This window comes from Mustelus asterias, unplaced genomic scaffold, assembly GCF_964213995.1.
Source record: "Mustelus asterias unplaced genomic scaffold, sMusAst1.hap1.1 HAP1_SCAFFOLD_1814, whole genome shotgun sequence".
Taxonomy (NCBI): Eukaryota; Metazoa; Chordata; class Chondrichthyes; order Carcharhiniformes; family Triakidae; genus Mustelus; species Mustelus asterias.
Window position 1 is genome coordinate 25,425 of NW_027591759.1, and position 26,999 is coordinate 52,423.

A 26,999-nucleotide genomic window follows, 5' to 3' on the forward strand; every position below is an offset into this window, starting at 1 on the left:
GCGTTCTCAGCTGCCCGGTGCAGAATAACTGGCACCGTGCAAACAGATCTGAATTTTAAACATGATACAAATACATTTCTTAAAGGCACAGTGATGTCACAGACCTCACTATAGAGCATCATCCATCTGGGCCTATTCAATTTGTATCAAATGCATTGTTGTCAACTGTTGAGGAAGTATCAGCTCCAGTCGACACATAATGGGCTCATTCCTAATTGAAGGCAATGTTATAATCTAAAGTTTGAAAGTTTATTTATTTATTATTGTCACAAGTAGGCTTACATTATACAGAACAAAGAACAAAGAAAATTACAGCACAGGAACAGGCCCTTCAGCCTCCAAGCCTGCACCGACCATGCTGCCCGACTGAACTAAAACCCCCTACACTTCCAGGGACCATATCTCTCTATTCCCATCCTATTCATGTACTTGTCAAGACACCCCTTAAAAGTCACTATTGCATCTGCTTCCACTACCTCCCCCAGCATTTTGGAAGGTCTAATATAGATAGGAAATATATAGTAAATGGCAGCACTCTTAAGAGTATTGATAGGCAAAGGGATCTGGGTGCACAGGTACACAGGTCACTGAAAGTGGCAATGCAGGTGGAGAAGGTGGTCAAGAAGGCATACGGCATGCTTGCCCTCATCGGCCGGGGCATTGAGTTTAAAAATTGGGAAGTCATGTTGCAGCGTTATAGAACCTTAGTTAGGCCGCAATTGGAATACAGTGTTCAATTCTGGTCGCCACACTACCAGAAGGATGTGGAAGCTTTGGAGAGGGTACAGAAAACATTTACCCCGGCAGCGAGTTCCAGGCACCCCCCATCCTCTATGTAAAAAACCTGCTTCCTACATCTCCTTTAAATCTTGCCCCTCGCACCTTAAACCTGGTAATTGTAATCTATTAACCCCTAGTAATTGACTCTTCCACCCTGGGAAAAAGCTTATGACTGTCCACTCTGTCCATGCCCCTCATAATCTTGTAGACTAATATCAGGTCCCCCCTCAACCTCTGTCATTCCAGTGAGAACAAATCAATTTTCTCCAACCTCTCATAGCTCATGCCCTCCATGCCGGACAACATCCTGGTAAATCTTTTCTGTACCCTCTCCAACGTCACTTGTCACAGCCCCCCATTCAGAAACGCACTCTTCCACTGCTACCCTCTGTCTTCTATGACCGAGCCAGTTTTGTATCCCCCTTGCCAGCTCACCTCTGATCCCATGTGACTTCACCTTCTGCACCAGTCTGCCATGAGGGACCTTGCAATGAACACTGCAATGAAATTACTGTGAAAATCCCCAAGTCACCACACTCCGGCGCCTATTCGGGTTACACTGAGGGAGAATTTAGCATGGCCAATGCACCTAACCAGCACGTCTTTTGGACTATGGGAGGAAACCAGAGCACCCGGAGGAAACCCACGCAGACACGGGGAGAGTGTGCAAACTCTGCACAGACAGTGACCCAAGCCAGGAATCGAACCCGGGTCCCTGGCGCTGTTAGGCAGCAGTGCTAACCACTGTGCCACCGTGCCGCCCATACACAGCTTTGCTGAAATTATTTGGCACAAGTGTTGATGTTGATCTGCATCTGCCTCCTTTTGCTTTATGTACACCTTGGCTGACAGAGGCAGTGATTAAATATCTCACTGTAATGGCTTTTATTTTACACTAGTCATAGAATGCTGGTGTAATCTAACACAAACTGCTTTATATGCACTAAGAGCTAAATAGCCTCCAAAGATTTCACTGGTGCAGGTTTGATTGCATTCAGCAAACAATTTGGACTCAATTTGGCAAAAAACCTGAAAGAATTACAAACTTAATTACTCAGAATATTGTCCGTACATTTAGAGTTTGAGACAACAAGATAGGGTTCCAGGAGAGATCTGGCAATTGGACAGTGGAGATACCTACTAGGCACAATGATATACATCAACAGGTAGACAGACGGACACAGGGAGATGGGTAGACAGACGGACACAGGGAGATGGGCAGACAGGTGGATACAGGGAGATGGGCAGACATGCAGATGTGGAGATGCCGGCGTTGGACTGGGGTAAACACAGTAAGAAGTCTCACAACACCAGGTTAGGTTGGACTTTAACCTGGTGTTGTGAGACTTCAGACAGGCAGATACAGAGAGATGAACAGACAGGCGGACACAGAGCGATGGGCAGACAGGCAGATACAGTGAGATGGGGAGACAGGCAGATTCAGAGCGATGGGCAGACAGGCAGATACAGCGAGATGGGCAGACAGGCGGACACAGTGAGATGGGGAGACAGGCAGATTCAGAGCGATGGGCAGACAGGCAGATACAGCGAGATGGGCAGACAGGCGGACACAGTGAGATGGGGAGACAGGCAGATTCAGAGAGATGGGCAGACAGGCAGATACAGCGAGATGGGCAGACAGGCGGACACAGTGAGATGGGGAGACAGGCAGATTCAGAGAAATGGGGAGACAGGCAGATTCAGAGCGATGGGCAGACAGGCAGATTCAGAGAGATGGGCAGACAGGCGGACACAGTGAGATGGGGAGACAGGCAGATTCAGGGAGATGGGCAGACAGGCAGATTCAGAGCGATGGGCAGACAGGCAGATTCAGAGAGATGGGCAGACAGGCGGACACAGTGAGATGGGGAGACAGGTGGACACAGTGAGATGGGGAGACAGGCAGATTCAGAGAGATGGGCAGACAGGTGGATACAGTGAGATGGGCAGACAGGCGGACACAGTGAGATGGGGAGACAGGTGGACACAGTGAGATGGGGAGACAGGCAGATTCAGAGAGATGGGCAGACAGGCAGATTCAGAGCGATGGGCAGACAGGCAGATTCAGAGAGATGGGCAGACAGGCGGACACAGTGAGATGGGGAGACAGGCGGACACAGTGAGATGGGGAGACAGGCAGATTCAGAGAGATGGGCAGACAGGTGGATACAGTGAGATGGGCAGACAGGTGGATACAGTGAGATGGGCAGACAGGCAGATTCAGAGAGATGGGCAGACAGGTGGATACAGTGAGATGGGGAGACAGGTGGACACAGTGAGATGGGGAGACAGGCGGACACAGTGAGATGGGGAGACAGGTGGACACAGTGAGATGGGCAGACAGGCAGATTCAGAGAGATGGGCTGGCAAGCGGACACAGCGAGGATTTGCATACTGGTCTTGATTTTTTATTAATTTTCCTGAGTTTAGAAAGTAGTTCCCAGGATGTGAACAATACCAGCAAGGCTACATATTTTAATCATTCTTAGTGCCCCGAGAAGGTGATGATGATTTAAATTCTTGAACCACTGCAACCCTGGTAATGAAAGTCCTCCCACAATGCTATTAGGCCGAGAATTCATGAATAAAGACACAGGAGAGGGAGGAAACCATTCAGCCCCTCAAGCCTGTTCCCTAATTCAGTCAGAGACCATGGCCGATCTATGTCTTAACTCCATGGACCCACCTTGGCTCCATATCCCTAAAAATGATTGGCTATCAAATATTTATCAAGCTCGGATTTTGAAGTATTGAGTAGCATCGATTGCTTTGTTGGTGGGAGAGAGGGACACACCTTTACCACCCTTTGTGTGAAGAAATCTTTCCAAACTTCATTTCTGAGTGATTTGAACATTATGGCCCACTTGCCCAGGCCTAGACTAACTCCTCGAAGGTATCCATTTCTCTCGGTCCTCACTACATCCGAAGAACCTCAATCAAAGGCCGTCAATATTCCAGGGAATACAAATTTCTCTCCTCAATATCAAATTCTTCAAGCCCTGGGAACATTCCAGTGAATCTGCATTGAGCTCCCAGAGCCAGTATATCCTTCCTAAGGGATAGTTCCCACAGCTGTACACAATTCTCCAGATGTGGTCTAACCAAGGCTTTGTTGTGATGGGCAATTTTAACTTCCTCAACATAGACTGGGATTTTTTTAGTGCCAAGGGCGAGGATGAGGTAGAGTTTGTTCAGTGTGTCCAAGAGTGCTTCTTGAGGCAATATGTAGATAGTGCAGCTCGGGAAGGGGCTATCTTAGACCTGGTTTTGGGAAGTGAGCCCGGAGAGGTGGTTGATGTCTCAGTGGGTGACCATTTTGGGAACAGTGATCACAATTCTATAAGTTTCAAGATATTTGTAGAAAAGGATAGGAGTAATCCCAGAGTGAAAGTACTAAACTGGGGGAAGGCTAACTCCGACAGTATTAGGCAGGAGCTAGGGAATGTAGACGGGGGGGGGGTGGCTGTTTGAGGGTAAATCCACATCTGATATGTGGGAGTCTTTTAAAAGTCAGTAGTTAACAATTGAGGACATGTATGTTCCTGTAAAAATGGAGGATAAAGATGGCAAGATTCAGGAACCCTGGATGACAAGCGAGATTGTAAGCTTCTATTAAAATTAGATTTAACATATATTTAAATCTTATAATCAGCCTTGCCGGATATCCCGTGCCAATAAGATCGCGAGAGGTGAGAAATCAGCCGCGAACTGGATTTCCGGCTTCTCTCTCGATCTTACCAGCTCGCCCTGCCCATCAGCTAGCCCCGCCCATCAGCTAGCCCCACCCATCAGCTAGCCCCGCCCATCAACTAGCCCACCCATTGGCTCTTCCCATCCATTGGCCAGCCCCACCCCTCAGCTAGCCCCGCCCATCAGCGAGCCCACCCATTGGCTTGTCCCATCCATCAGCTAGCCCTGCCCCTCGGCTAGCCCCGCCCATCAACTAGCCCGCCCATTGGCTTGTCCCGTCTATCGGCTAGCACCACCCCTCGGCTAGCCCAGCCCATCGGCTAGCCGGGTGAAATGGGAACATTGCCCCTATGGTGTCTGGTATCACAGAGTTGTTATGGGGCGGAAGGAGTCCATTTGGCCCACCGTGTCTGTACTGGCTCTCCAAACGAGCATTCTGACTTAGTGCCATTCCTCTGCCTTTTCCCATGCCCCTGCACACTGTTTCTATTCAAATAATCATTTAATGACTTCTTGAATGCCTTGATTGAACCTCCCTTCACCACACTTCAGGCAGAACATTCCGGATCCGAACGACTCATTGGATGGGATTTTATGGCCTTGCTCGTCCCAAAACCGCAAAATCCTCCCTGAGGTCAGTGGAACTTCCCATGCTCCGTCCCTCGCCTGCTCCGTTTCCCATGGCGACCGGGCCGATAAAATCCCGGCCATTTGTGATTTTTTTCTCTCAGATCACATTTGCTTCTTTTGCAAATCACTTTCAATCTGCGCCCTCTCGCTCTTGATCCATTGATGAGTGGGAACGGTTTCCCCCTATCCACTCTGTCCTGCCCTCTCATGATTTTGAACATCTCAATCCAACTATGATAGTCAGACTATAAACAGATTACAGAGACTCGGAGCTCTGGAAATTCCTCTCTAACCCTCTCTACCTTCTTAAGATGCTCCTTAATCTCTTTGACCAAGCTTTCAATCGCTTGTCTTAACATCTTCTTCAGTGCCCTGGCGTCAGATGTTGTTTGATAGTCGCTCCTGTGAGGCAGAATGGGACATTTTACTGTGTTAAATGCGCTGTTGTAATGATCAGGTGAGAGGCAGTGTATTGCTTCTCCTCTACTCAGTCTGTTGCACAAAGGTTGACATTTCTTTTCCATGAGGGTATATCTTTACAGAATCCAAATCATTTACTCTTTAATAAGGAGCCAATCAAACATGGTTTTATTGCATTAACGGAAAAACTAATTTATTAGCTTCAGAACCCAAGGGAAAAATAAAAAAGCCTGACATCATAAACATGTACTGCATGCGTGCACACACAGGCACGCACACACACACACATATACACACACACACGCACACACACACAGGCACGCACACACACACACACACATATACACACACACACACACAGGCACGCACACACACACACACACATATACACACACACACACACACAGGCACGCACACACACATATACACACACACACATAAACACACACACACACACAGGCACGCACACACACACACATATACACACACACGTATATATACACACACACACACACACATATACACACACAGGCACGCACACACACATATACACACACACACACATAAACACACACACAGGCACGCACACACACATATACACACACACACATATACACACACACACATAAACACACACACACACGCACGCACACACACATATACACACACACACACATAAACACACACACGCACGCACACACACACACACACGTATATATACACACACACACACACATACACACACACACACGCACACACACATATACACACACACATATACACACAGGCACGCACACACACACACATATACACACACACGTATATATACACACACACACACATACACGCACACACACATACACACACTCATACAGACACACACATATACACACACACGCATACACGGACACACACACACTCACACACCCACACATACACACACTCACATACACACACTCACACACATACACTCACACCCACTCACACACACACACATGCAGACACGGAGACACACGTACACGTACACACACGTATACACACACACACACACACACACACACAGGCACTCACACACACATAAGTATGCACATACACACACACACACACAGATGCACACACATGTACACACACGTACACACAAACACACATAAGTACACAAACACGCACACAGACATACACACACATGCAGATATCAGAAATAAGGAAACTTGAGGTGAAACTTTACGAGATTTTTTTCCAAGTGTCGGGCGGGTGTGAAACTGGGAGAGTCCAGATCCGTTTTTTGGGTGCGTTTTCAGGCTCAGTCTTGCGCATTCTGTCTTTAAAATTTTAGGCGAGTCCGGTTCTCACCACAGAAGGCAGTGAGCGGTTGATCCTGCCGGAAATCCGGGTGTCGTAAAATCGTGAAAACCGGCACCATTTGTGTTTATGCCCGATTTTACGGCATTTTCCGGCCACAAAGCGGGTGTAAAGCCCTTGGAGTCCAATTTTTTCTAAAAAGTAAGAGTAAAAACGGTTGAGATTCCTTTGATTGTCCTCGAGGCTCAGATTGTTGCAGCCGGTTTAGGTCTGGTTTCTGGATGCAGTCAACTGTAGAAGATATTTCAATTCTCAGGAGATCTTGGTACATTGATAGATTTCAGATACGTTGGCTTCTTGAACCACTTAATTGACTTGTTCTGAGAGATAGAGGGAGAAAGAGAGAGAGATTTTCATTCTTCTCAGCCTTTCTCTGCTGCTGAAGTCTCTCTTGCCAAAGTCTCCCACCAGGATCTGCGTGTGGCCTGTTGTATTTCTCACCTGTTATGAGTTTCCGAGGAGGTTTTGGGTGGGTCTGTCTGCAGCAGAAACTGGTTCAACATCCAGTGCCTTCCACCTGCAATCTCTTCCTTCGACAATGATGAGTTGCGATGGAACTGCAAATCGGCAATGTCTCTCTCTTCACACTCCCTTTTGTGTGTGGGGAGGGAGTGGGGAGGGAGCGGGGAGGGAGCGGGGAGGGAGTGGGGAGGAGTGGGGAGGGAGCGGGGAGGGAGCGGGGAGGGAGTGGGGAGGGAGTGGGGAGGGAGCGGGGAGGGAGTGGGGAGGGAGCGGGGAGGAGTGGGGAGGGAGCGGGGAGGGAGTGGGGAGGGAGTGGGGAGGGAGCGGGGAGGGAGTGGGGAGGGAGCGGGGAGGGAGTGGGGAGGGAGTGGGGAGGGAGTGGGGAGGGAGCGGGGAGGAGTGGGGAGGGAGCGGGGAGGGAGTGGGGAGGGAGTGGGGAGGGAGTGGGGAGGGAGCGGGGAGGGAGTGGGGAGGGAGTGGGGAGGGAGCGGGGAGGGAGTGGGGAGGGGGTGGGGAGGGAGCGGGGAGGAGTGGGGAGGGAGCGGGGAGGGAGTGGGGAGGAGTGGGGGGGAGTGGGGGGGTGGGTCTTGTTTGCTTTTCTCACCTTCACCTTGCGTTTTTAGATAGTTTGCTCTGTCTCATTTCGAATTGCAGTTTCCCATCAGCAGAAAGTTTGAAAATCACATTTTCAAAAGTAAAAGAGTAAAGCTTTGTGACACTATGGGTCCTGATTTTACCAGAACACGCGCCCGGGGCCAACGGGGAATGCCGTTCTGCGAACCTCGTCCGCCCCGATTTTGGGTTGGCCGTGCCGGTAAAATCAGGGTCTCTGTAAATGCGAGCTAGTGGGTGTATAGACAGAGTGTGGGGAGTCAGGCAAACTAGAGACAGAATGATGCTTCACCACAATGGCCAGGAGGTTACCCCCCCCCCCCCCGCCAGCTCCTCCCCGCCCCCCCCCCCCCCCCCCCCCCCCCCCCCCCCGCCCAGTGGGATATTTTACAGTCCTGCTGAAGTAAATGGCAATTTCGATAACCCACCGTGAGGCGGTGCCGTGTTGGGGGCGGTTGAATCCTGGCCAATGTTTTCTGTCGGCTATGGGATATTTGCTCGCTGTGTTCACTATTGAATCTGTTTCTTTCCCTCTGGGTAGAGATTTTGCCTACGTGGCGAGTGACAAGGACACATGCATGCTGAAGTGCCACGTCTTTCACTGCAACACACCTGCAAAAGCCATCGCCACCGCCCTCCATCAGATGTGCTCCCAGGCAAGTCCTCTTCATCTCTGAGCAACCTACCTTACGGCCGGGCTGTATCCTCTTTATCGAGACAGTGAATGCTGCTTTACCTCCTCGCTAACCCAACACTGGTTCACCATGGCGGTCCCTTCAATGACGTTTCTTTTTATTCGTTCACGGTGGGGTGTCATTGGCAAGGCCGGCACTTGTTGCTCATCCCTCGTCACCCTTGAACTGAGTGTCTCACTCGGCCATTTCAGGGGGCTGCTAAGAGTCAACTACATTGCAGTGGGTCTGGAGAAACGTGTTGGCCAGACTGGGTGAAGACGGCAGATTTCCTTCCCATGAGGACACGAGTGAAGCAGACGGGTCGATAGTTTCACCATTACTGAGACCAGCATTCAATTTCAGATTTTATTAACTGAATTTAAATTCCACTAGCTGTTGTGGTGGGATTTGAACCTGTGTCCCCAATAGTATTAACTTGGGCCTCTGGATCATTAATTCTGTGACATTACCCCCATGCTTGCATCTCCCAACAATGGTGGAAGATAAAGATTCCTTTGTGTGTAGCTTGTTAAGCTAACCTGTACAGGTTTAAAGTTTAAGTTTATTTATTGGTGTCACAAATAGGCTTACATTAACATTGCAATGACGTTACTGTGAAAATCCCCCAGTCGCCACACTCCAGTGCCTGTTTAGGTACACTGAGGGAGAATTTAGCACGGCCAATGCACCGAACCAGCATGTTTTCGGACTGTGGGAGGAAACCGGAGCACCCGGAAGAAACCCACGCAGACCTGGGGCGAACATGCAGATTCCGCACAATGACCCAAATCACGAATCGAACCCAGGTCCCTGGCGCTGTGAGGCAGCAGTGCTAACCACTGTGCCACCGTGTCGGCTGGTCAAAAATCCTTCAGTGTGACAGTCAGTGGCTGCCTGGACACACACAGTGGGGTCATTTCAAACTTTACCTAACAGTATAAAGGGGGCAACGTTGATTTAGAAATGCTCCAATTCTCATTGCCATTTGCTCAAAGTTAAAACGACACCATAAATCACCTCATAACTCCCACCCGTTCAATCGAGAGTACTAACACAATCATCCAGCAGTGTGTTAACCAAATCCATACTGCCCTGGAATCTAATCCCTTCTCCAATTTATTGCAGATCATGGCAGAACGAGCAGTGACTAGTGACTCATCCAATGTTGTGGGAATAGAGGAGGACATCTCCTCGGTCGGCCTGCATCTACAAGGTACCTTTAACCTTATGATGAATTATTCACTTAGCAGAGCTTGTTTACTGAGGTAGGAGGTTTTCAACTGAGTCCAATAATACTCTGATAGAGTTGCAATTTCTTGGGCAGGTAATAAGGACTCACAATTTTGAAAGTCTGATGCTGATGTGGTGCAGTGGGTAACGTTCCTACCTCTGAACCAGAAGCTCTGGGTTCGTGACCCACGATGTGGAGATGCCGGCGTTGGACTGGGGTAAACACAGTAAGAAGTTTAACAACACCAGGTTAAAGTCCAACAGGTTTATTTGGTAGCAAAAGCCACACAAGCTTTCGGAGCTCTTAGCCCCTTGAAGGGGCTAAGAGCTCCGAAAGCTTGTGTGGCTTTTGCTACCAAATAAACCTGTTGGACTTTAACCTGGTGTTGTTAAACTTCTTCATGACCCACTCCAGGACTTACTGGTCACGGAAGGTACATTCATAACATGGCCAAACAGGTTGGTTATCAGCCTGTAACTCCTTCCAATAAGTCTGGTGGCAGGCGGTAAGAGTGGGGGAGTTTGCTGGTCGGCCATACTGCAGAAGGCAATGGCAAATCACTGCAGCACTTTGCCCAGATATGACCTACGAAGGTCCATCAAAGATGCCAAAAGACCGTACCGGGCCAAGCTAGAATCCCAGGCGAGCCACACGGACTCCCGCCAACTGTGCAAGTTCTGCAAGACGTAACAGGTTATAAGATGAAGGCAGGTAAAATCGCCGGCACCAATGTACCCCTCCCTGATGAGCTCAACAAATTCTATGCCTGTTTTGAGCAAGAGGTCAGCGAGAGCATGCCCTCCATCCCGGAAGCCTCGGATGAACCGGTGTCCGAGGTCACCATTGCCAATGTCAGAGCAGCCTTCTCAAAAGTCAACCCACGGAAAGCGACCGGCCCGGATGGGACGAGCACTCAGGTCCTGCGCAGACCAGCTGGTGGGGGCATTCGCAGACATCTTCAACCTCTCTTTACACTAATCTTCAAGAAGGTGACCATCATCCCGGTACCTAAGAAAAGCCAAGCGGCGTGCCTTCATGACTATCGTCCAGTGGCTCTGACTTCCATCATTATGAAGTGCTTCGAAAGGTTAGTCATGGCACGAATCAATTCCAGCCTCCCGGACTGCCTGGATCTACTACAGTTCGCCTATCGCTGCAATAGGTCCACACCGGATGCCATCTCCCTGGCCTTGCACTCAACCCTAGAACACCTAGATAACAACAACACCCATGTCAGACTCCTATTCATAGACTACAGCTCAGCCTTCAACACCATTATTCCTAAGAGACTCATCTCCAAACTTCGTGGCCTGGTGCTCAGCTCCTCCCTCTACAACTGAATCCTCGACTTCCTAACCCACAGACCACAGTCAGTGAGCTGAAGCAACAACACCTCCTCCATGGTCATCCTCAACACCGGTGTCCCACAAGGCTATGTCCTCAGCCCCCTACTATACTCCTTATACACCTATGACTGTGCGGTCAAATTCCCCTCCAACTCGATTTTCAAGGTTGCTGATGACACCACCGCAGTGAGTCAAATCTCAAACAATGATGAGACAGAGTACAGAAATAAGATAGAGAGTCTGGTGAACTGGTGCGGCAACAATAATCTCTCCCCCAATGTCAACAAAACGAAGGAGATTGTCATCGACTTCAGGAGGCATAAAGGAGAACATGCCCCTGTCTACATCAACGGGGACGAAGTAGAAAGGGTCGAGAGCTTCAGGTTTTTAGGTGTCCAGATCACCAACAACCTGTCCTGGTCCCCCCATACCGACACTATAGTTAAGAAAGCCCACCAACGCCTCTACTTCCTCAGAAGACTAAGGAAATTTGGCATGTCAGCTACGACTCTCACCACCTATTACAGATGCGTCATAGAAAGCATTCTTTCTGGTTGTATCACAGCTTGGTATGGCTCCTGCTCTGCCCAAGGCTTCAATAAACTACAAAGGGTTGTGAATGAAGCCCAGTTCATCACTCAAACCAGCCTCCCATCCATTGACTCTGTCTACACTTCCCGCTGCCTTGGCAAAGCAGCCAGCATAATTAAGAACCCCACGCACCCCAGCCATACTTTCTTTCACCTTCTTCTATCGGGAAAAAGATACAAAAGTCTGAGGACATGCACCTGGAACAGCTTCTTCCCTGCTGCCATCAGATTTTTGAATGGACCTACCTCGCATTAAGTTGATCTTTCTCTACACCCTAGCTATGACTGTAACACTAATATACCAATATACGTGACAACAATAAATCAAATCAAATCAAACATAACATGCTTAAGTCTCTACTGCAGCTGTGAAATGTGCCCCCCCGGAACACTTACACAACTCAAGAACAGTTTCTTCCCTGCTGCTGTCAGACTCTTGAATGGACCTACCTCACATTAAGTTGATCTTTCTCTACACCCTAGCTATGACTGTAACACTACATTCTGCACTCTCTCCTTTCCTTCTCTATGAATGGTATGCTTTGTCTGTATAGCGTGCAAGAAACAATACTTTTCACTGTATGTTAATACATGTGACAATAATAAATCAAATCAAATCAAGCTTAAACATGGACCAAACAATGGAGGTCCCTGGTTGCCAATGTCATCTTAAGACATGGTACCTGAATCGGGAGCTTATCCAGATATTGGTGCAGCGACAATACCAATGCTCCACCACCTCCCCTATGAAGGGACAACATGATTAGAAATGCTAAGAAGTGTTTAGGATGGGACAGGGTAGACAGAGACAGATTGATGGAATGGGTAAGAAGTCAAAGAATCAAATGAAAGGTAGTCACCACAGTCCCAGATGACCATTGGCTTCTCTCCCCTTTGAGGGGGAATGCTGACTGGTGCTGAGTTAACCTGAGGGTCACCACACCTGGTAAGACACCTCCCCTGGTGATGGAGAGTGCGGGAGACGCAAAACCCTATAGGCATCGGTGGGTCCGATCCGACTGCTGGACAATGGTGGGCTGCCGGCAGAAAACACGCCGTAGGATGGCTGGAAAATCCTGCCCATAGGTTTTAGCAACATTTTAAAGGAGGAGGGAGAGAGATGTAGGGAGGAGGTGGGGTTTGGTGAGGGAATTCCTGAGCTTAGGGTCCCAATACACGGCTGCCAATGGTAGAGCGATGTGAATTGTGACGGCTCTGTTTGGGAGTGGGGTATAACACCCACAACGATCAAATCCTGTGCGCTGCTGGGATGATGCTGGTAGTGGGGAGGGAGGTTATAAAGAAGTGAAGGAAAGAGCTGGAGGGATACAGTCGACACGTGAGAAAGGATGAATATTCTAAAGCATTAGTTTGGGAAGCAGAGAATATTTAAATCCCTCAGGAGACGAAATAGGTGAGATAGGGTACATGATAAAAAGGAAATAAAGGCTTACATTTATATGGTATCAGATGTCCAAAGTGCCTTACAACCAATGAAGAGATACCTTTGAAGGCAAGTCAATGTTGTGATGTAGGTAAGGCAGCAGTTAAAGTTTAAGTTTAAAATAATTAAGTTCACTTATTAGTCATAAGTAGGCTTACATTAACACCTCAATGAAGTTACTGTGAAATTCCCCTAGTCGCCACACTCCAGCGCCTGTTCGGGTAAACTGAGGGAGAATTTAGCACGGCCAATGCACCTAACCAGCATGTCTTTCAGACTGTGGGAGGAAACCGGAGCACCCGGAGGAAACCCACGCAGACACGGGGAGAACGTGCAGACTTCACACAGACAGTGTCCCAAGCCGGGAACTGAACCCGGGTCCCTGGTGCTGTGAAGCAGCAGTGCTAACCACGGTGCCACTGTGCCATCCTGGAGGCCAGGATTGGACAAATAGAGAGAACTCAGAGGTTTGTGAGGAAAAGCATATTGAGAGAGGGAGAGGGAAGGCTGTGAAGGTATAATAAACCAAGGATAAGGTACCAGAGCAGAAACCACAAAGAATATTCTGAAGCCTGACTAGACCCCAGCAGTTTATCTATTTTCACTCCAGGTGTGATATTTTTGACACATTAGGAAGCTTTTATCAAAACAAACTGGCGCAGTGAAGCAGCAGTGTTAACCACTGTGCCATCATTAGACTGTACACAGCAAGATCCCACAAAGAGCAATGTGATAATGATCAGGTAATCTGTTTTTGGTGATGTGATTGAGGGATAAATATTGGCCAGGATACTGGAGAAAGTTCCCTGCCTGCAAAGAGTCATAGAGGTTTACAGCATGGAAACAGGCCCTTCAGCCCAACTTGTCCATGCCGCCCATTTTTTAAAAAATCCCTAAGCTAATCCCAATTGCCTGCATTTGGCCCATATCCCTCTATACCCATCTTACCCATGTAACTATCTAAATGCTTTTTAAAAGACAAAACTGTACCCGCCTCTACTACTACCTCTGGCATCTCTTCAAAATATTGCCATGGTTCTCACCAACCGGAAAGGAGTCTCGGGTTAATGCCTCATCTAAATGGCAGCATCACTGCACTGGAGTGTCGGCTGGGCTTTTGTGCTGGAGTGGAACTTGAACCTCTGACTTGGCAGAGTGCGTGCTGCCACTGGAGCTGACATGGGCTGTGGGATGAGGAGAGGCACAGTCCATGGCTTTGATTTGATTTATTATTGGCACATGTATTGGGATACAGTGAAAAGTATTATTTCTTGCACGCTATACAGACAAAGCATAGCACTGAACATGGACTGCAACGATTCAAGAAGGCGGCTCACCGCCTTCTCAAGGGCAACTAGGGATGGGCAATAAATGCTGGCCCAGCCAGCGACACCCATGTCCCATGAACGAATTAAAAATTTGAAAAGAAAAGTTCACAGACCACATAGAGAAGGAAAGGAGAGGATGCAGAATATAGTGTTACAATTGAGAAAGATCAGCTTAATGCAAGGTAAGTCCATTCAAAAGTCTGACAGCAGCAGGGAAGAAGCTGTTCTTGAGTCGGTCGGTACGTGACCTCAGACTTTTGTATCTTTTTCCTGACAGAAGAAGGTGGAAGGGAAAATTTTGGGGGTACGTGGGGGTCCTTGACTATGCTGGTTGCTTTGTCGAGGCAGCGGGAAGTGTAGACAGAGTCAATGGATGGGAGGGTGGTTTGTGTGATGGACTGGGCTACATTCACCACCCTTTGTAGTTTCTTGCAGTCTTGCTCAGCAGCACGAATAGGCAAATCTCAGTGACCAGCTGTCTCCCGTTCTTTTCCAGTTGATTTCCTGGAGGCTGTAAGGCAGTCTGTGCAGAGGTTTCATGTGCAGTATGTTGGCTGCCTCCCCGTGGCCAAGTCAATGGGTGAGTAAATCCCTGTGTGAAAGCTGTCTGAAAGCTGGTGATAGGGACGTTATCACTGACCGCTCGCTGATCTGTACCTGCATGAAGAGAAATGAGGCAAAAATAAACCCTCCTGCACAAAACATAAACTTCTTACTTAAGCAGTTTTTAAAAGAATGAACTGTGCCAAGTTCTGTTCTGCCTTTCTCCAAGTTTTGTTTTTAAAGTTTATTTATTATTGTCACAAGTAGGCTTACATTAACACTGCAATGAAGTCACTGTGAAAATCCCCTAGTCGCCACACTCCGGCGCCTGTTCGGGTACACAGAGGGAGAATTCAGCATGGCAGATGCACCTAACCCGCACGTCTTTGGACTGTGGGAGGAAACCGGAGCACCCGGAGGAAACCCACGCAGACACGGGGAGAATGTGCAAACCCCACACAGACAGTGACCCAAGCCGGGAATTGAACCCATGTCCCTGACGCTGTGGAGCAGTAGTGCAAACCACTTTGCCCACCCTCTTTACTTTCCTGAAGGTGCTCACTGCAACTGGGGAATTAGCACAGACCGCAACAATTGGAATTAAAATAATTTTCTTATCCATTCTCGAAATGTGCGTATCATTCATGAGGCTAATACTTCCATAGAATCCCTACAGTGCAGGAGGCCATTCAACCCATCGAGTCTGTACTGACTCTCAGACAGAGTATCTTACATACGCCAACCCTTCCACCCTATACCCGTAACCCCACACATTTACCAATCCATCCAATCTGCACATCTTTTGGACACTGAGGGGCAATTTAGCATGGCCAATCCATCTAACCTACATATTTTTGGGCTATTTGTTGCCCATTCCTGCCCACCCTTCAGAAGGTAAAGTTAAGTAAAGGTTATTTATTAGTCACAGGTAGGCTTACATTAACACTGCAATGGAGTTACTGTGAAATTCCCCTAGTCGCCACAGCCCGGTGCCTGTTCAGGTCAATGCACCTAACTCGCACTTATACTCATGTATAAGATGTTGAGAGGTATTGATAGAGTGGATTCTCAGAGGCTTTTACCCAGGGCTGAAAAGGTTGTCACGAGAGGCCACAGGTTTAGGGTGCTGGGGAGTAGGTACAGAGGAGATGTTAGGGGTAAGTTTTTCACTCAGCGGGTGGTGGGTGCGTGGAATCGGCTGCCGGTAGTGGTGGTGGAAGCGGATTCGATTGAGTCTTTTAAGAGACTTTTGGGTAGGTTCATGGACGTTAGTAAGATAGAGGGTTATAGATGAGCCTAGAAGGTAAGGAAATTGTTCGGTGCAACTTGTGGGCCGAAGGGCCTGTTTGTGCTGTAGCTTTTCTATGTTTTATGTTCTTTCAGACTGTGGGAGGAAACCCACACAGACAGGTGGAGAACGTGCAAACTCCACACAGACAGTGACCCAAGCCGGGAATCAAACCCAGGTCCCTGGCGCTGTGAAGCAGCAGTGCTAACCACTGTGCTACCATGCCACCGCTGCAGCCTCTGTGGGTGTAGGTACACATGATGTGGAGATGCCGGCGTTGGACTGGGGTAAGCACAGTAAGAAGTCTCACAACACCAGGTTAAAGTCCAACAAGCTTTCGGAGTCTCGCTCCTTCTCGCTCCTTCTAGCTGAAGAAGGAGCGAGACTCCGAAAGCTTGTTGGACTTTAACCTGGTGTTGTGAGACTTCTTACTGTGTAAGTACACCCACAGTGCTGTTAGGGAGGGAGTTCCAGCACTTTAACCCTGTGATAGTGAAGGAACCTGAGTGACATGCAGAGTATTCAGAGGTTGGGGATAAGGGAGATCTCAGAGGAGTGTTCCAGATATGAACAGATATGGACGGTATAATGTCAATGTCTTTGTTGTAGACACGAATTGTAGAAGAAACCAAATCCTCAATCTTTGGAAAGGGTGAGTGAGAGAGGCTGTCGCTGTTGGTTCCATCAGCTGGTTCAAGCTGGAATTGGATAAGTAGCTGGACTACAATGATCAGCTCTCTTCCTGGGCAGTCCGAGCTTCTTATGAAGTGGCTGCTTGAGAATCAGACCCAATCCTGTGCCTCAACCGAGAGACTATTTTGTCACGTGTGATCCTATATTGTGAGGGCTAAACTGGAACTTACCTCCCGGGTAATATCGATCATTGAAGGATGGTTTGCACTGACTGTTTTATGACCTGATGCTGAGTTGTAAATGTGCCTGCACGTCAATGGGACATTCCAATAGAGGGTGAACGATGTGTTCAATCTGAAAGAGGTAGGATGTGAAGTTTTAGAGCCTTTCACATCTTCAATATTCACTTTGCAGTAAATGAAATACTTCTGAGGTGTAGTCACTGCTACAATATAGGGAAAGGTGGCAGTCAGTTTGTGCACAGCAAGCTCCCACACACTGCCAGCTGATAAAGGCGCAGGTCACCTGTTTTACTGATGTCGGTTGAGGGATAATTGTCGGCCAATGACACGGACAGGAACTTCCCCTGCTCCCCTTTGAAATTAATTGAATCCCTACAATGCAGAGGGAGGCCATTCAGCCCATCGAGCCTGCACTGACGTCAATCCCACCCAGGCCCTGTCCCCATAATCCCATGTATTCACCCTGCTGATCCCCCTGACACTACGGGGCAATTTATCATGGCCAATCAACTTAGCCTACACATCTTTTGGACTGTGTGAGGAAACCGGAGCACCCGGAGGAAACCCACGCAGACACGGGGAGAACGTACAAACTCCATACAGACAGTGACCCAAGCCGGGAATCGAACCCGGGTCCCTGGCGCTGTGAGGCAGCAGTGCTAACCACTGTGCCACATGCCACCCTATTGACTGTGGATCTTTCCTATCCGCTTGAGAAGGCAGCCCAAGCCTCGGCTTAATGCCTCATTCAAAAGACGACTTTTCCGACAGTGCTGCACTCCCCCAGTACTGCACTGGGAGTGGTCAACATAGATTTTGTGCTTAGGTCTCTGGAGTGGGATTTGAACCCATGAACTTATGACTCATTGGACAGGATTTTATGGCCTCACTCGTCTCAAAATCGTAAAATCCCACCCGAGGTGAACAGACCTTTCCCTGGTCCACCCCTCGGCCGCTTCGATCCCCATGGCGGGCGGGGTGGTAAAATTCCGGCCTTTGAGTCCAGGCTGACATCTTTGTGTTCAGCATTTGTGTTGAAAGGTCACAGATCGGAAAGAAATGCTTCCGTCGTTATTTCACATTTGTGTGATCTTTGTTATCATATATTTTTATCAGTAGATATTTTGTTGAAATGTTGGGCCTTTATCCAGTAGAGTTTAGAAAATGAGAGGCGACCTTATTGAGACATGTCAGATTCTCAAGGGGGTTGGCAGAGTAGATGCTGAGAGGTTGTTTCCCCTTGTGGGAAAGTCTAGGACCAGAGGGCATCATCTCAGAGTAAAGAACATAGAACATAGAACAGTACAGCACAGAACAGGCCCTTCGGCCCACGATGTTGTGCCGAGCTTTATCTGAAACCAAGATCAAGCTATCCCACTCCCTATCATCCTGGTGTGCTCCATGTGCCTATCCAATAATCGCTTAAATGTTCCTAAAGTGTCTGACTCCACTATCGCTGCAGGCAGTCCATTCCACACCCCAACCACTCTCTGCGTAAAGAACCTACCTCTGATATCCTTCCTGTATCTCCCACCATGAACCCTATAGTTATGCCCCCTTGTAATAGCTCCATCCACCCGAGGAAATAGTCTTTGAACGTTCACTCTATCTATCCCCTTCATCATTTTATAAACCTCTATTAAGTCTCCCCTCAGCCTCCTCCGCTCCAGAGAGAACAGCCCTAGCTCCCTCAACCTTTCCTCATAAGACCTACCCTCCAAACCAGGCAGCATCCTGGTAAATCTCCTCTGCACTCTTTCCAGCGCTTCCACATCCTTCTTATAGTGAGGTGACCAGAACTGCACACAATATTCCAAATGTGGTCTCACCAAGGTCCTGTACAGTTGCAGCATAACCCCATGTCTCTTAAACTCCAACCCCCTGTTAATAAAAGCTAAAGAGTAAAGGGGTCACCCACTGAAGACAGAGATGAGGAGGAATTTCATCCCTGAGGGGAGTGAATCTGTGGAATTCTTTACCGCAGAGGGCTGTAGAGGCTGGGGCGTTAAGAATATTCAAGGCTGAGATAGACAGATTTTTAATCAGGAAGGGAATTGAGGGTTATGGGGATAAGGCGGGAAAGTGGAGTTGAGGATTATCACATCAGATCAGTCAGGATCTCATTGAATGTTGGAGCTGACTTGATGGGCCGAATGGCCTACTTCTACTCCTAAAGTCCTGCATATCGTCTCGACCTCCTTTCTGATACAGTGAATTATTCACTGCTGTTACAAACTGATTGAGCCAATTGACCAGTCACCTAATTGATTTTTGATTATCTCCAAGCACCTGCTGCTAACCCATTACATTCCAAAGTCAGAAGATTTTCACACATCCTGACACCTTATCAATTTATACCAGGTCTAACCAGACTGGCATAGCTTCATACAGTTCCAGACAGGCACGCAAACCAGGGATGCAAAAGTACACTTAGATACTAAATTTTAATCTTTATTTATTACTGTCACAAGTAGGATTACATTAACACTGCAATGAAGTTATTTTGAAAATCCCCTAGTCGCCACGCTCCGGCGCCTGTTCGGGTACACTGAGGGAGAATTTAGCACAGTCAATGTACCTAACCAGCACGTCTTTCGGACTGTGGGGAGAAATTGGAGCACCCGAAGGGGACCCACGCAGACACGGGGAGAACGTGCAGACTCCACACAGACAGTGACCCAAGCCGGGAATAGAACCCGGGTGCTGTGAGGCAGCAATGCTAACCACTGTGCTGCCCCCTGCTACAGACTTGTTTTTTTTGTTTATATCCAATTCAATCCAATCAAAGTCCAACTCAAAGTCTCAGCAAGTGAGACGTTCCAGATCCAAGCTGACAAGACAGGCTCACCACTTCCTGTCTTGGGCTTGATCTACATGACCCAAGCTGATTGGAGCAAGAAATTGCTCCTTTTCCAGGGCTTGATCTCATTTGCATCTTAGCCAAAAGGCCGAGATGCCGCTTTAAAAAATTGCTTCAAATGAAGCCTCAGTGTAACCTCATGACTTCAAACAAATGCGGGATGTCAAACTACATTTGATCTTAGCCAAAAGCCCGAGAAGCCCCCTGCTACAGGCGTGTGCTAAAGCTGCAGAATTTGAAGACATAATTATTTTACTAAGGCATGATTTTTCTCACAAATCAGTATTTCACTGGCACATATTTTATACGGAGATTTACATTAAATATATTCTTTTATCTGTTCCTGGTTTAATTTGTTAATGGTGTATTTCTATTGTTTTGAATTCTCTCAGTGTTGTTTTCTTTCCAGGAATGAAGCTGGTGAACGGAGTGATCCGGAGTTTGCTGGATTCAGTGGACAGGTGTGACTGGTTGTCAGTTCAGCTGCAAGTAACGGATACCACGCTGTCCGTGTGTAAGGACGAGGTGAGCCCAGGTTCAGATCCTCCACACCACTCACTCCATTTTCATTTTCCTGGCCTCAATCCTGTGGGAACGCAGTTCACAATCAATCCGGAGGAATTCACTGGCGGGAGTTCTGTGGCCGTTCACGCCGGCGGGATCTTCTGCCGGTTTCCCGGCAGCGTGGAGAGGCTACAATGGGAATTCCCATTGGGGGCAGCGGGACCGGAGGATCCTGCCGCCAGCGAGCGGCGCCCTGCCCAGAAAAACACCGCGGGGGGCCAGAGAATCCTGCCCGTTATTCCGTCCGGTCACGCTTCACATCATTCACAGAAAGACTCATTCCCTGTCTTTACCGATGTCCCATCTGGGATTGAGCAGTGGCTGTGTGGCCAATGGTGAAGATAACCCCACAGTCTACTAGCATGGCCCAGCTGGGCCGAATGGCCTGTTAGAGTTGGAAGTTGTACAGAGCCCTTTCTCTCTCGATTTTATCCATAGTACTTTGGTAATTGGTCTGCTGAAAATTTCCTCTTTTGTTCCTTCTAATATCCAACTAAGCTCCTGTCCCAGCACCTTCGCTGCATTGGAACCAGCAGTCACCTCCTTTAAGCACAGCGGTTAGCACTGCTGCCTCACAGCGCCAGGGACCCGGGTTCAATTCCAGGCTTCGGTCACTGTCTGTGCAGAGTCTGCACGTTCTCCCCGTGTCTGCATGGGTTTCCTCCAGGTGCTCCGGTTTCCTCCCACAGTCCGAAAGACATGCTGGTTATGGTGCATTGGCCGTGCTAAATTCTCCCTCAGTGTACCCGAACAGGCGCCGGAATGTGGCGACTGGGGGATTTTCACAGTAACTTCATTGCAGTGTTAATGTAAGCCTGCTTGTGACACTAGTAAACTTAACCTCTGGCTGTTAGCTGCGCTTCAGTGAGTAGCAGTCTCGTTTCCGAGCCAGAAAAGTGCAGATTTAGAAACATTGAAACATAGAAACTAGAAGCAGGAGGAGGCCATTCGGCCCTTCGAGCCTGCTCCGCCATTCATCTTGACCATGGCTGATCATCGAATTCAACATCCTGATCCTGTCTTCCCCATATCCCTTGATCCCCATAACCCCAAGAGCTATATCTAATTTCTTCCGGGATTCACACAACATTTTGGCCTCAACTACTTTCTGTGGTAGTGAATTCCACACATTCACCATCCTCTGGGGGAAGAAATTTCTCCTCATTTAAGTCCCACTCCTGAGACTTGAGCACAGAATTTAAGGCTGACACTGGAGGGCAGTGTTGTGGGAGTGCTGCACTGCCAGAGGTTCAGTCATTTGGATGAGAACTGACCATGCCTGCTCTCAGGTTGATCTGAAGGATTTCAAAGCTACTGTTTCACAGAGGAGCAGGAGTGTTCTTTTGGTCAAGAGTTCTTCTTCAACCAATGCCTGAAATACATTATTTATTGATCTCAAGACTACTTGTAAAGTTTTTTAGATTTATTTATACCTTTGTCCCACCTCTTCTATTACCTCAACTGATCTCTAGATGTTCACACAGGGTGGCGGTGGTGCAGTGGTATTGTCATTGGATGAGTAATCTAGAGGCCCAGGGCAAGGCCTTGGGACTGAGGTTCGAATCCCACCACGGCAGATGGTGAAATTTGAATTAAAAGTCTAATAATGACCATGAAACCATTGTTAGCTGTTGTAATAACCCACCTCGTTCAGTAATACCATTTAGGGAAGGAAATCTGCCATCCTTATCTGGTCTGTAACTCCAGATCCACCGTGGTTGACTCTTAAAATGTCCTCTGAAATGGTGGGCAGTAAGGGATTGGCAATAAATGCCCACATCCCAAAGATAAAAAAGTGCATCACTTGGCAGTTCTTTGGAACGTAAAATTTTTTTCACACTATAATGATTGATTTGTGGACAATTCTTATAGCATTGTTTCCACATTGCATTGAGGAACACCCTTCGTTGTCCAAGCTTCTGGGCTAAGACGGCTAGGCCTTTGGGAAATGGTATCTGGATAGATATTCTAACAAAAGATGGCACAAATTGGGCCTAATTCCATGAACCGAAATAGCCCTGAGACATTCACGAGCAATTAGTCCTGTCATAAAAAGCATTACAAGGTCAAAGGGTCATTGAATATTCAGCACAGCCACAGTCCATCCCCGACAAATAAATTTCAATATTGATAAGTGTGACGTACAGAGTATAGAGGCTTCATTATCTTTGAAAAATAAGTGTCAAAATGAGGTTTAGGAGCAAAGAGGTCTGGCATACAGATCAGGAAAAGGTTAGGACTTTGGTTAATAAGACAATTAAAAAATAGACAACACACCAAGGTTCATTTCTAGAGCAGCATTTGATTTGGATAAAATTAAGTGGATTTTGTTGGAGAGGGAAATGGAACAGAAACAGCTATTAGTGAGTAATACCACACCGGGAAGAAAAAGTAAAGAGTGAGAAATTAGAGGCGGTGGCCGGAATTCTCCGGCCGTTCATGCCTCGCTGCCACTGCCAGTGAGAACAGAGAATTTGGTTGGGCCTGTACTCATTGGAGTTTAGAAGAATGAGGCGTGACCTTATTGAGCCATAAAGGATTCTCAGGGGGGTTGGCAGGGTGGATGTTGAGGGGTTGTTTCATCTTGTGGGAGAGTCTGGGACCAGAGGGCATCATCTCAGTAAGGGGTCACCCATTGAAGACAGAGATGAGGAGGAATTTCTTCTCTCAGAGGGGAGTGAATCTGTGGAATTCTTTACCGCAGAGGGCTGTGGAGGCTGGGACGTTAATTATGTTCAAGGCTGAGATAGACGGATCTTTAATCAGTAAGGGAATCAAGGGTTATGGGGATAAGACGGGAAAGTGGAGTTGAGGATTATTATATCATATCATTGAATGGTGCAGCAGACCCGATGGGCCGAATGGCCTACTTCTGCTCCTATGTTTTATGGTCTGTCCTTGCTGTGAGTTGAAGGATTTACAGGCTGGTAACCTGATCGGCTGAGTTATGAATGCACCTACCTTGGCCATCAAGTCATGGGGTGGGATTCGAACCCTTTTATCTCACTGGCAGGGATGCCACCCACCACCCAGAACATCCCCTTTTCCATAGGGCAGACGTGGAAAAATTGCTTCCACTTGCGGGAGAGCACAGAACACGGCTCATAAATCGTCTGTAATAAATTGAACAGGAAATTCAGGAGAGAGTTCTTCACCCAGAGTGTGGTGAGAATGTGGAAGTCTCCAGCAGAGGGAGTGGTTGAAATGAATAATAGATGTATTTAAGAGGAGGTTAGATAAGTAAAAGAGGGAGAAAGGAACAGAAAGACGTGCTGATAGAGATTAAGTTTAATTATTAATGTCGCAAGTAGACTTACATTAACACTGCAATGAAGTTAGTGTGAAAATCCCCCAGTCGCCACACTCCGGCGCCTGTTCGGGTACACTGAGGGAGAATTTAGCACGGCCAATGCATCCAACCAGCATGTCTTTCGGACTGTGGGAGAAAACCCGAGCACCCGGAGGAAACCCACACAGACATGGGGAGAACATGCAAACTCCACACAGACAGTGACCCAAGTCGGGAATCGAACCCGGGTCCCTGGCGCTGTGAGGCAGCAGCGCTAACCACTGTGTCAGACCAGTTGGGCCGAATGGCCTGTTGTTGTGCTGTAAATACGCTGTGAGATGCCCCTGCCCCCGATGTCTGGGCTGATTTGAATGGAACGTACATTTTTTGAACAATCTGTGTTCTGTTCAGGAGAGCAGGGAGCCCTGGTGGGAATGCCGTGTGCGCTACTTGACGTTTCTGGGGGTTGGGAAGGACCCGTGCACTTTTGGCCTCATTGTGGACACGGGACTCCAACGCTTTGAGTGCCACGTTTTCTGGTGTGAGCCTGACGCCGGCTGCATCTCGGAGGCCATTCAGGCCGCTTGCGTGGTAAGTCTTGTTATAGCATCAGGTGTTGTAAAAGAGGGCCACTCGGTCCATCCCACATGTACTAGCTCTGCTGTTTAAGAAGGACTTTTGGCAATCGTGTATGTGTTTGCTCCTAGGAAGAGCTATCCAAATCACTCCATTCTGTAACCATTGAGAAATACATTGGCCCAGAGTAACTGAACCAAAACCAACAGAACCTATAGCATGTACACCTACAGAGGTTGTATATGGTGAGGTGTAATGGAAAGATACGGGAGTATTTCTTTTCATTTTATTTTATTTGTAGGACGTGGCTGCTGCCGGCTGGGCCAGCATTTATTGCCCTTCCCTAATTGCCCTGGTGGTGAGCCGTATCCTTGAACTGCTGCGGTCCATGTGGTGTAGGTAAACCCACTGTGCTGTTAGGGAGAGAGCTCCAGGATTGTAACCCAGTGACAGTGAAGGAACGGCTGATATATTTCCAAGTCAGGATGGTGTGTGACTTGGAGGAGAACCTGCAGATGTTGGTCCCCATGTGTCTGCTGTCCTTGCCCTTCTAGATGGTAGTGGTTGCAGGTTTGTAAGGTGTTGTTGAAGTAGTCTAGGTGAATTACTGTGGTGCATCATGTAGGTGGTGCACATGGCAGGGACTGTGCATCAGTGGTGGAGGGAGTGAATGTTTAAGATCATAGATGGGCTGCTTTGTCTTGGATGCTATCGAGCTTCTTGAGTGCTGGAGTTCCACTCATCCAGGGATTTATGCGGAGTGATTGGGAGTGTTGGGGTTGTTCTCCTCAGAGGAGAAAAGGTTAAGAGGAGATTTAATAAGGGTGTTCAAAATCATGAAAGAATTTGATAGATACACAGGGAGAAATGGTTTCTACTGCTGTGTCGATAATCAGAGAACACAAACTTAAGGTAATTGTCAAGTGAACCAGCAGGGAGGTGAGGAGAATCCTTTCCCCTAGCAAGTTGTTGTCAGTTGGAATGTGCTGTCTGAGTGGAAGCAGATATAACAATCACTTTCACAAGATGGTTCGGGAAGGAGATTGTCATCGACTTCAGGAAGCATAGTGGAGAACATGCCCCTGTCTACCTTAATGGGGACAAAGTCGAAATTGTTGACAGCTTCAAGTTTTTAGGTGTCCAGATCACTAACAGCCTGTCCTGGTCTCCCCCCCATGCCGACACTATAGTTAAGAAAGCCCACCAAAGCCTCTACTTTCTCAGAAGACTAAGGAAATTTGGCATGTCGGCTGCGACTCTCACCAACTTTTACAGATGCAACATAGAAAGCATTCTTCCTGGTTGTATCACAGCTTGGTATGGGCTCCTGCTCTGCCCAAGATCGCAAGGGACTACAAAGGGTCATGAACGAAACCCAGTCCATCACTCAAATCAGCCTCCCATTCATTGACGCTGTCTAAACTTCCTGCTGCCTCGGAAAAGCAACATAATTAAGGGCCCCACGCACCCCGGACATTCCCTCTTCCACCTTCTTCCGTCGGGAAAAAGATACAAAAGCCTGAGGACACGTACCAACCGACTCAAGAACAGCTTCTTCCCTGCTGCTGTCAGACTTTTGAATGCACTACCTCACACTAAGTTGATCTTTCTCTGCACACTAGCTATGACTGTAACACTACATTCTGCATCCTCTCCTTTCCTTCTCTATGAACGGTATGCTTTGTCTGTATAGCACGCAAGAAACAATACTTTTCACTGTATGCTAATACATGTGACAACAATAAATCAAATCAAAATGGTGGAAATAGAAGAATTTTCAGGGCAATGGGTAAGGAGCTGGAGTGGAACTAATTGGATAGCTCACTCTTAGAGCCTGTACAGACATGATTGGCCAAATGTCCTCCATTTACACTGTGATCTCTTCCTGAAATTGAGATTGAACACGGGCTATGTCAGGTTTGACTGAGCTGGATTCTATGGTGAAGCATCCTTTGAAAGAGAGAGGGTTGAAAATAATTCTCCCCAATTCTCTTTCCAAGGAATCATGCTGCCCCCACTCCCCCGGGCTTTCTGTCCCTCTTTGAGTCCCATTGAGGTAACCAAGCTCTGCCCTCGCTCCTTGTGTGGTGTTGGTTAACCCCATGATGTCCTTCTGTCCAACAGCTGCAATACCAGAAGTGCTTGGTGGCCGCAACTCCCTCATCGAGACCCAAGAGGGCCATCCGCTCGCCGTCGCCCCCCACAGGTCTGAAGAAGCACCTGTCGCCCCCGGTGATTGACGGGGCAGGACCTGCACCCGGACCCCTCCTCTCTGCCCCCAAGTGCAGCGGTGGCTCCAACCTGAAGCGCGGCGTGCTGGCACTACTGGACACATTCAAACATAAACAGTCGGTGTTACAAATACCGTAGTGTCGTGGAGGAAGGTGCTGGGGATGGGGGGGGTGGGGGGGGGGAGCAGGGTGTGTAAGGGGTAAGGA

General features: G+C 48.1%; 1 protein-coding gene across 1 annotated transcript; it reads left to right on the forward strand.

Annotated features, from left to right (window-relative positions):
* Positions 1–4,312: 4,312 nt before the first annotated feature.
* LOC144488727 (amyloid beta precursor protein binding family B member 2-like) lies at positions 4,313–26,931 on the forward strand. Its single transcript, XM_078206827.1, has 8 exons — positions 4,313–4,381; positions 6,854–6,915; positions 8,495–8,609; positions 9,753–9,840; positions 15,063–15,146; positions 20,542–20,657; positions 24,397–24,576; positions 26,686–26,931. The coding sequence occupies exons 1-8, from the start codon at positions 4,313–4,315 to the stop codon at positions 26,929–26,931; spliced, it is 960 nt and encodes a 319-aa protein (XP_078062953.1).
* Positions 26,932–26,999: the final 68 nt, after the last annotated feature.

Bases quoted from the DNA above. Each gene is read 5' to 3' on its own strand.
- LOC144488727 (XM_078206827.1), top strand. From the start codon at position 4,313: ATGTATGTTCCTGTAAAAATGGAGGATAAAGATGGCAAGATTCAGGAA. The intron at 9,841-15,062 runs GTACCTTTAACC...GTTCTTTTCCAG, and splicing joins GGTCGGCCTGCATCTACAAG to TTGATTTCCTGGAGGCTGTA. The intron at 20,658-24,396 runs GTGAGCCCAGGT...TGTTCTGTTCAG, and splicing joins TGTCCGTGTGTAAGGACGAG to GAGAGCAGGGAGCCCTGGTG.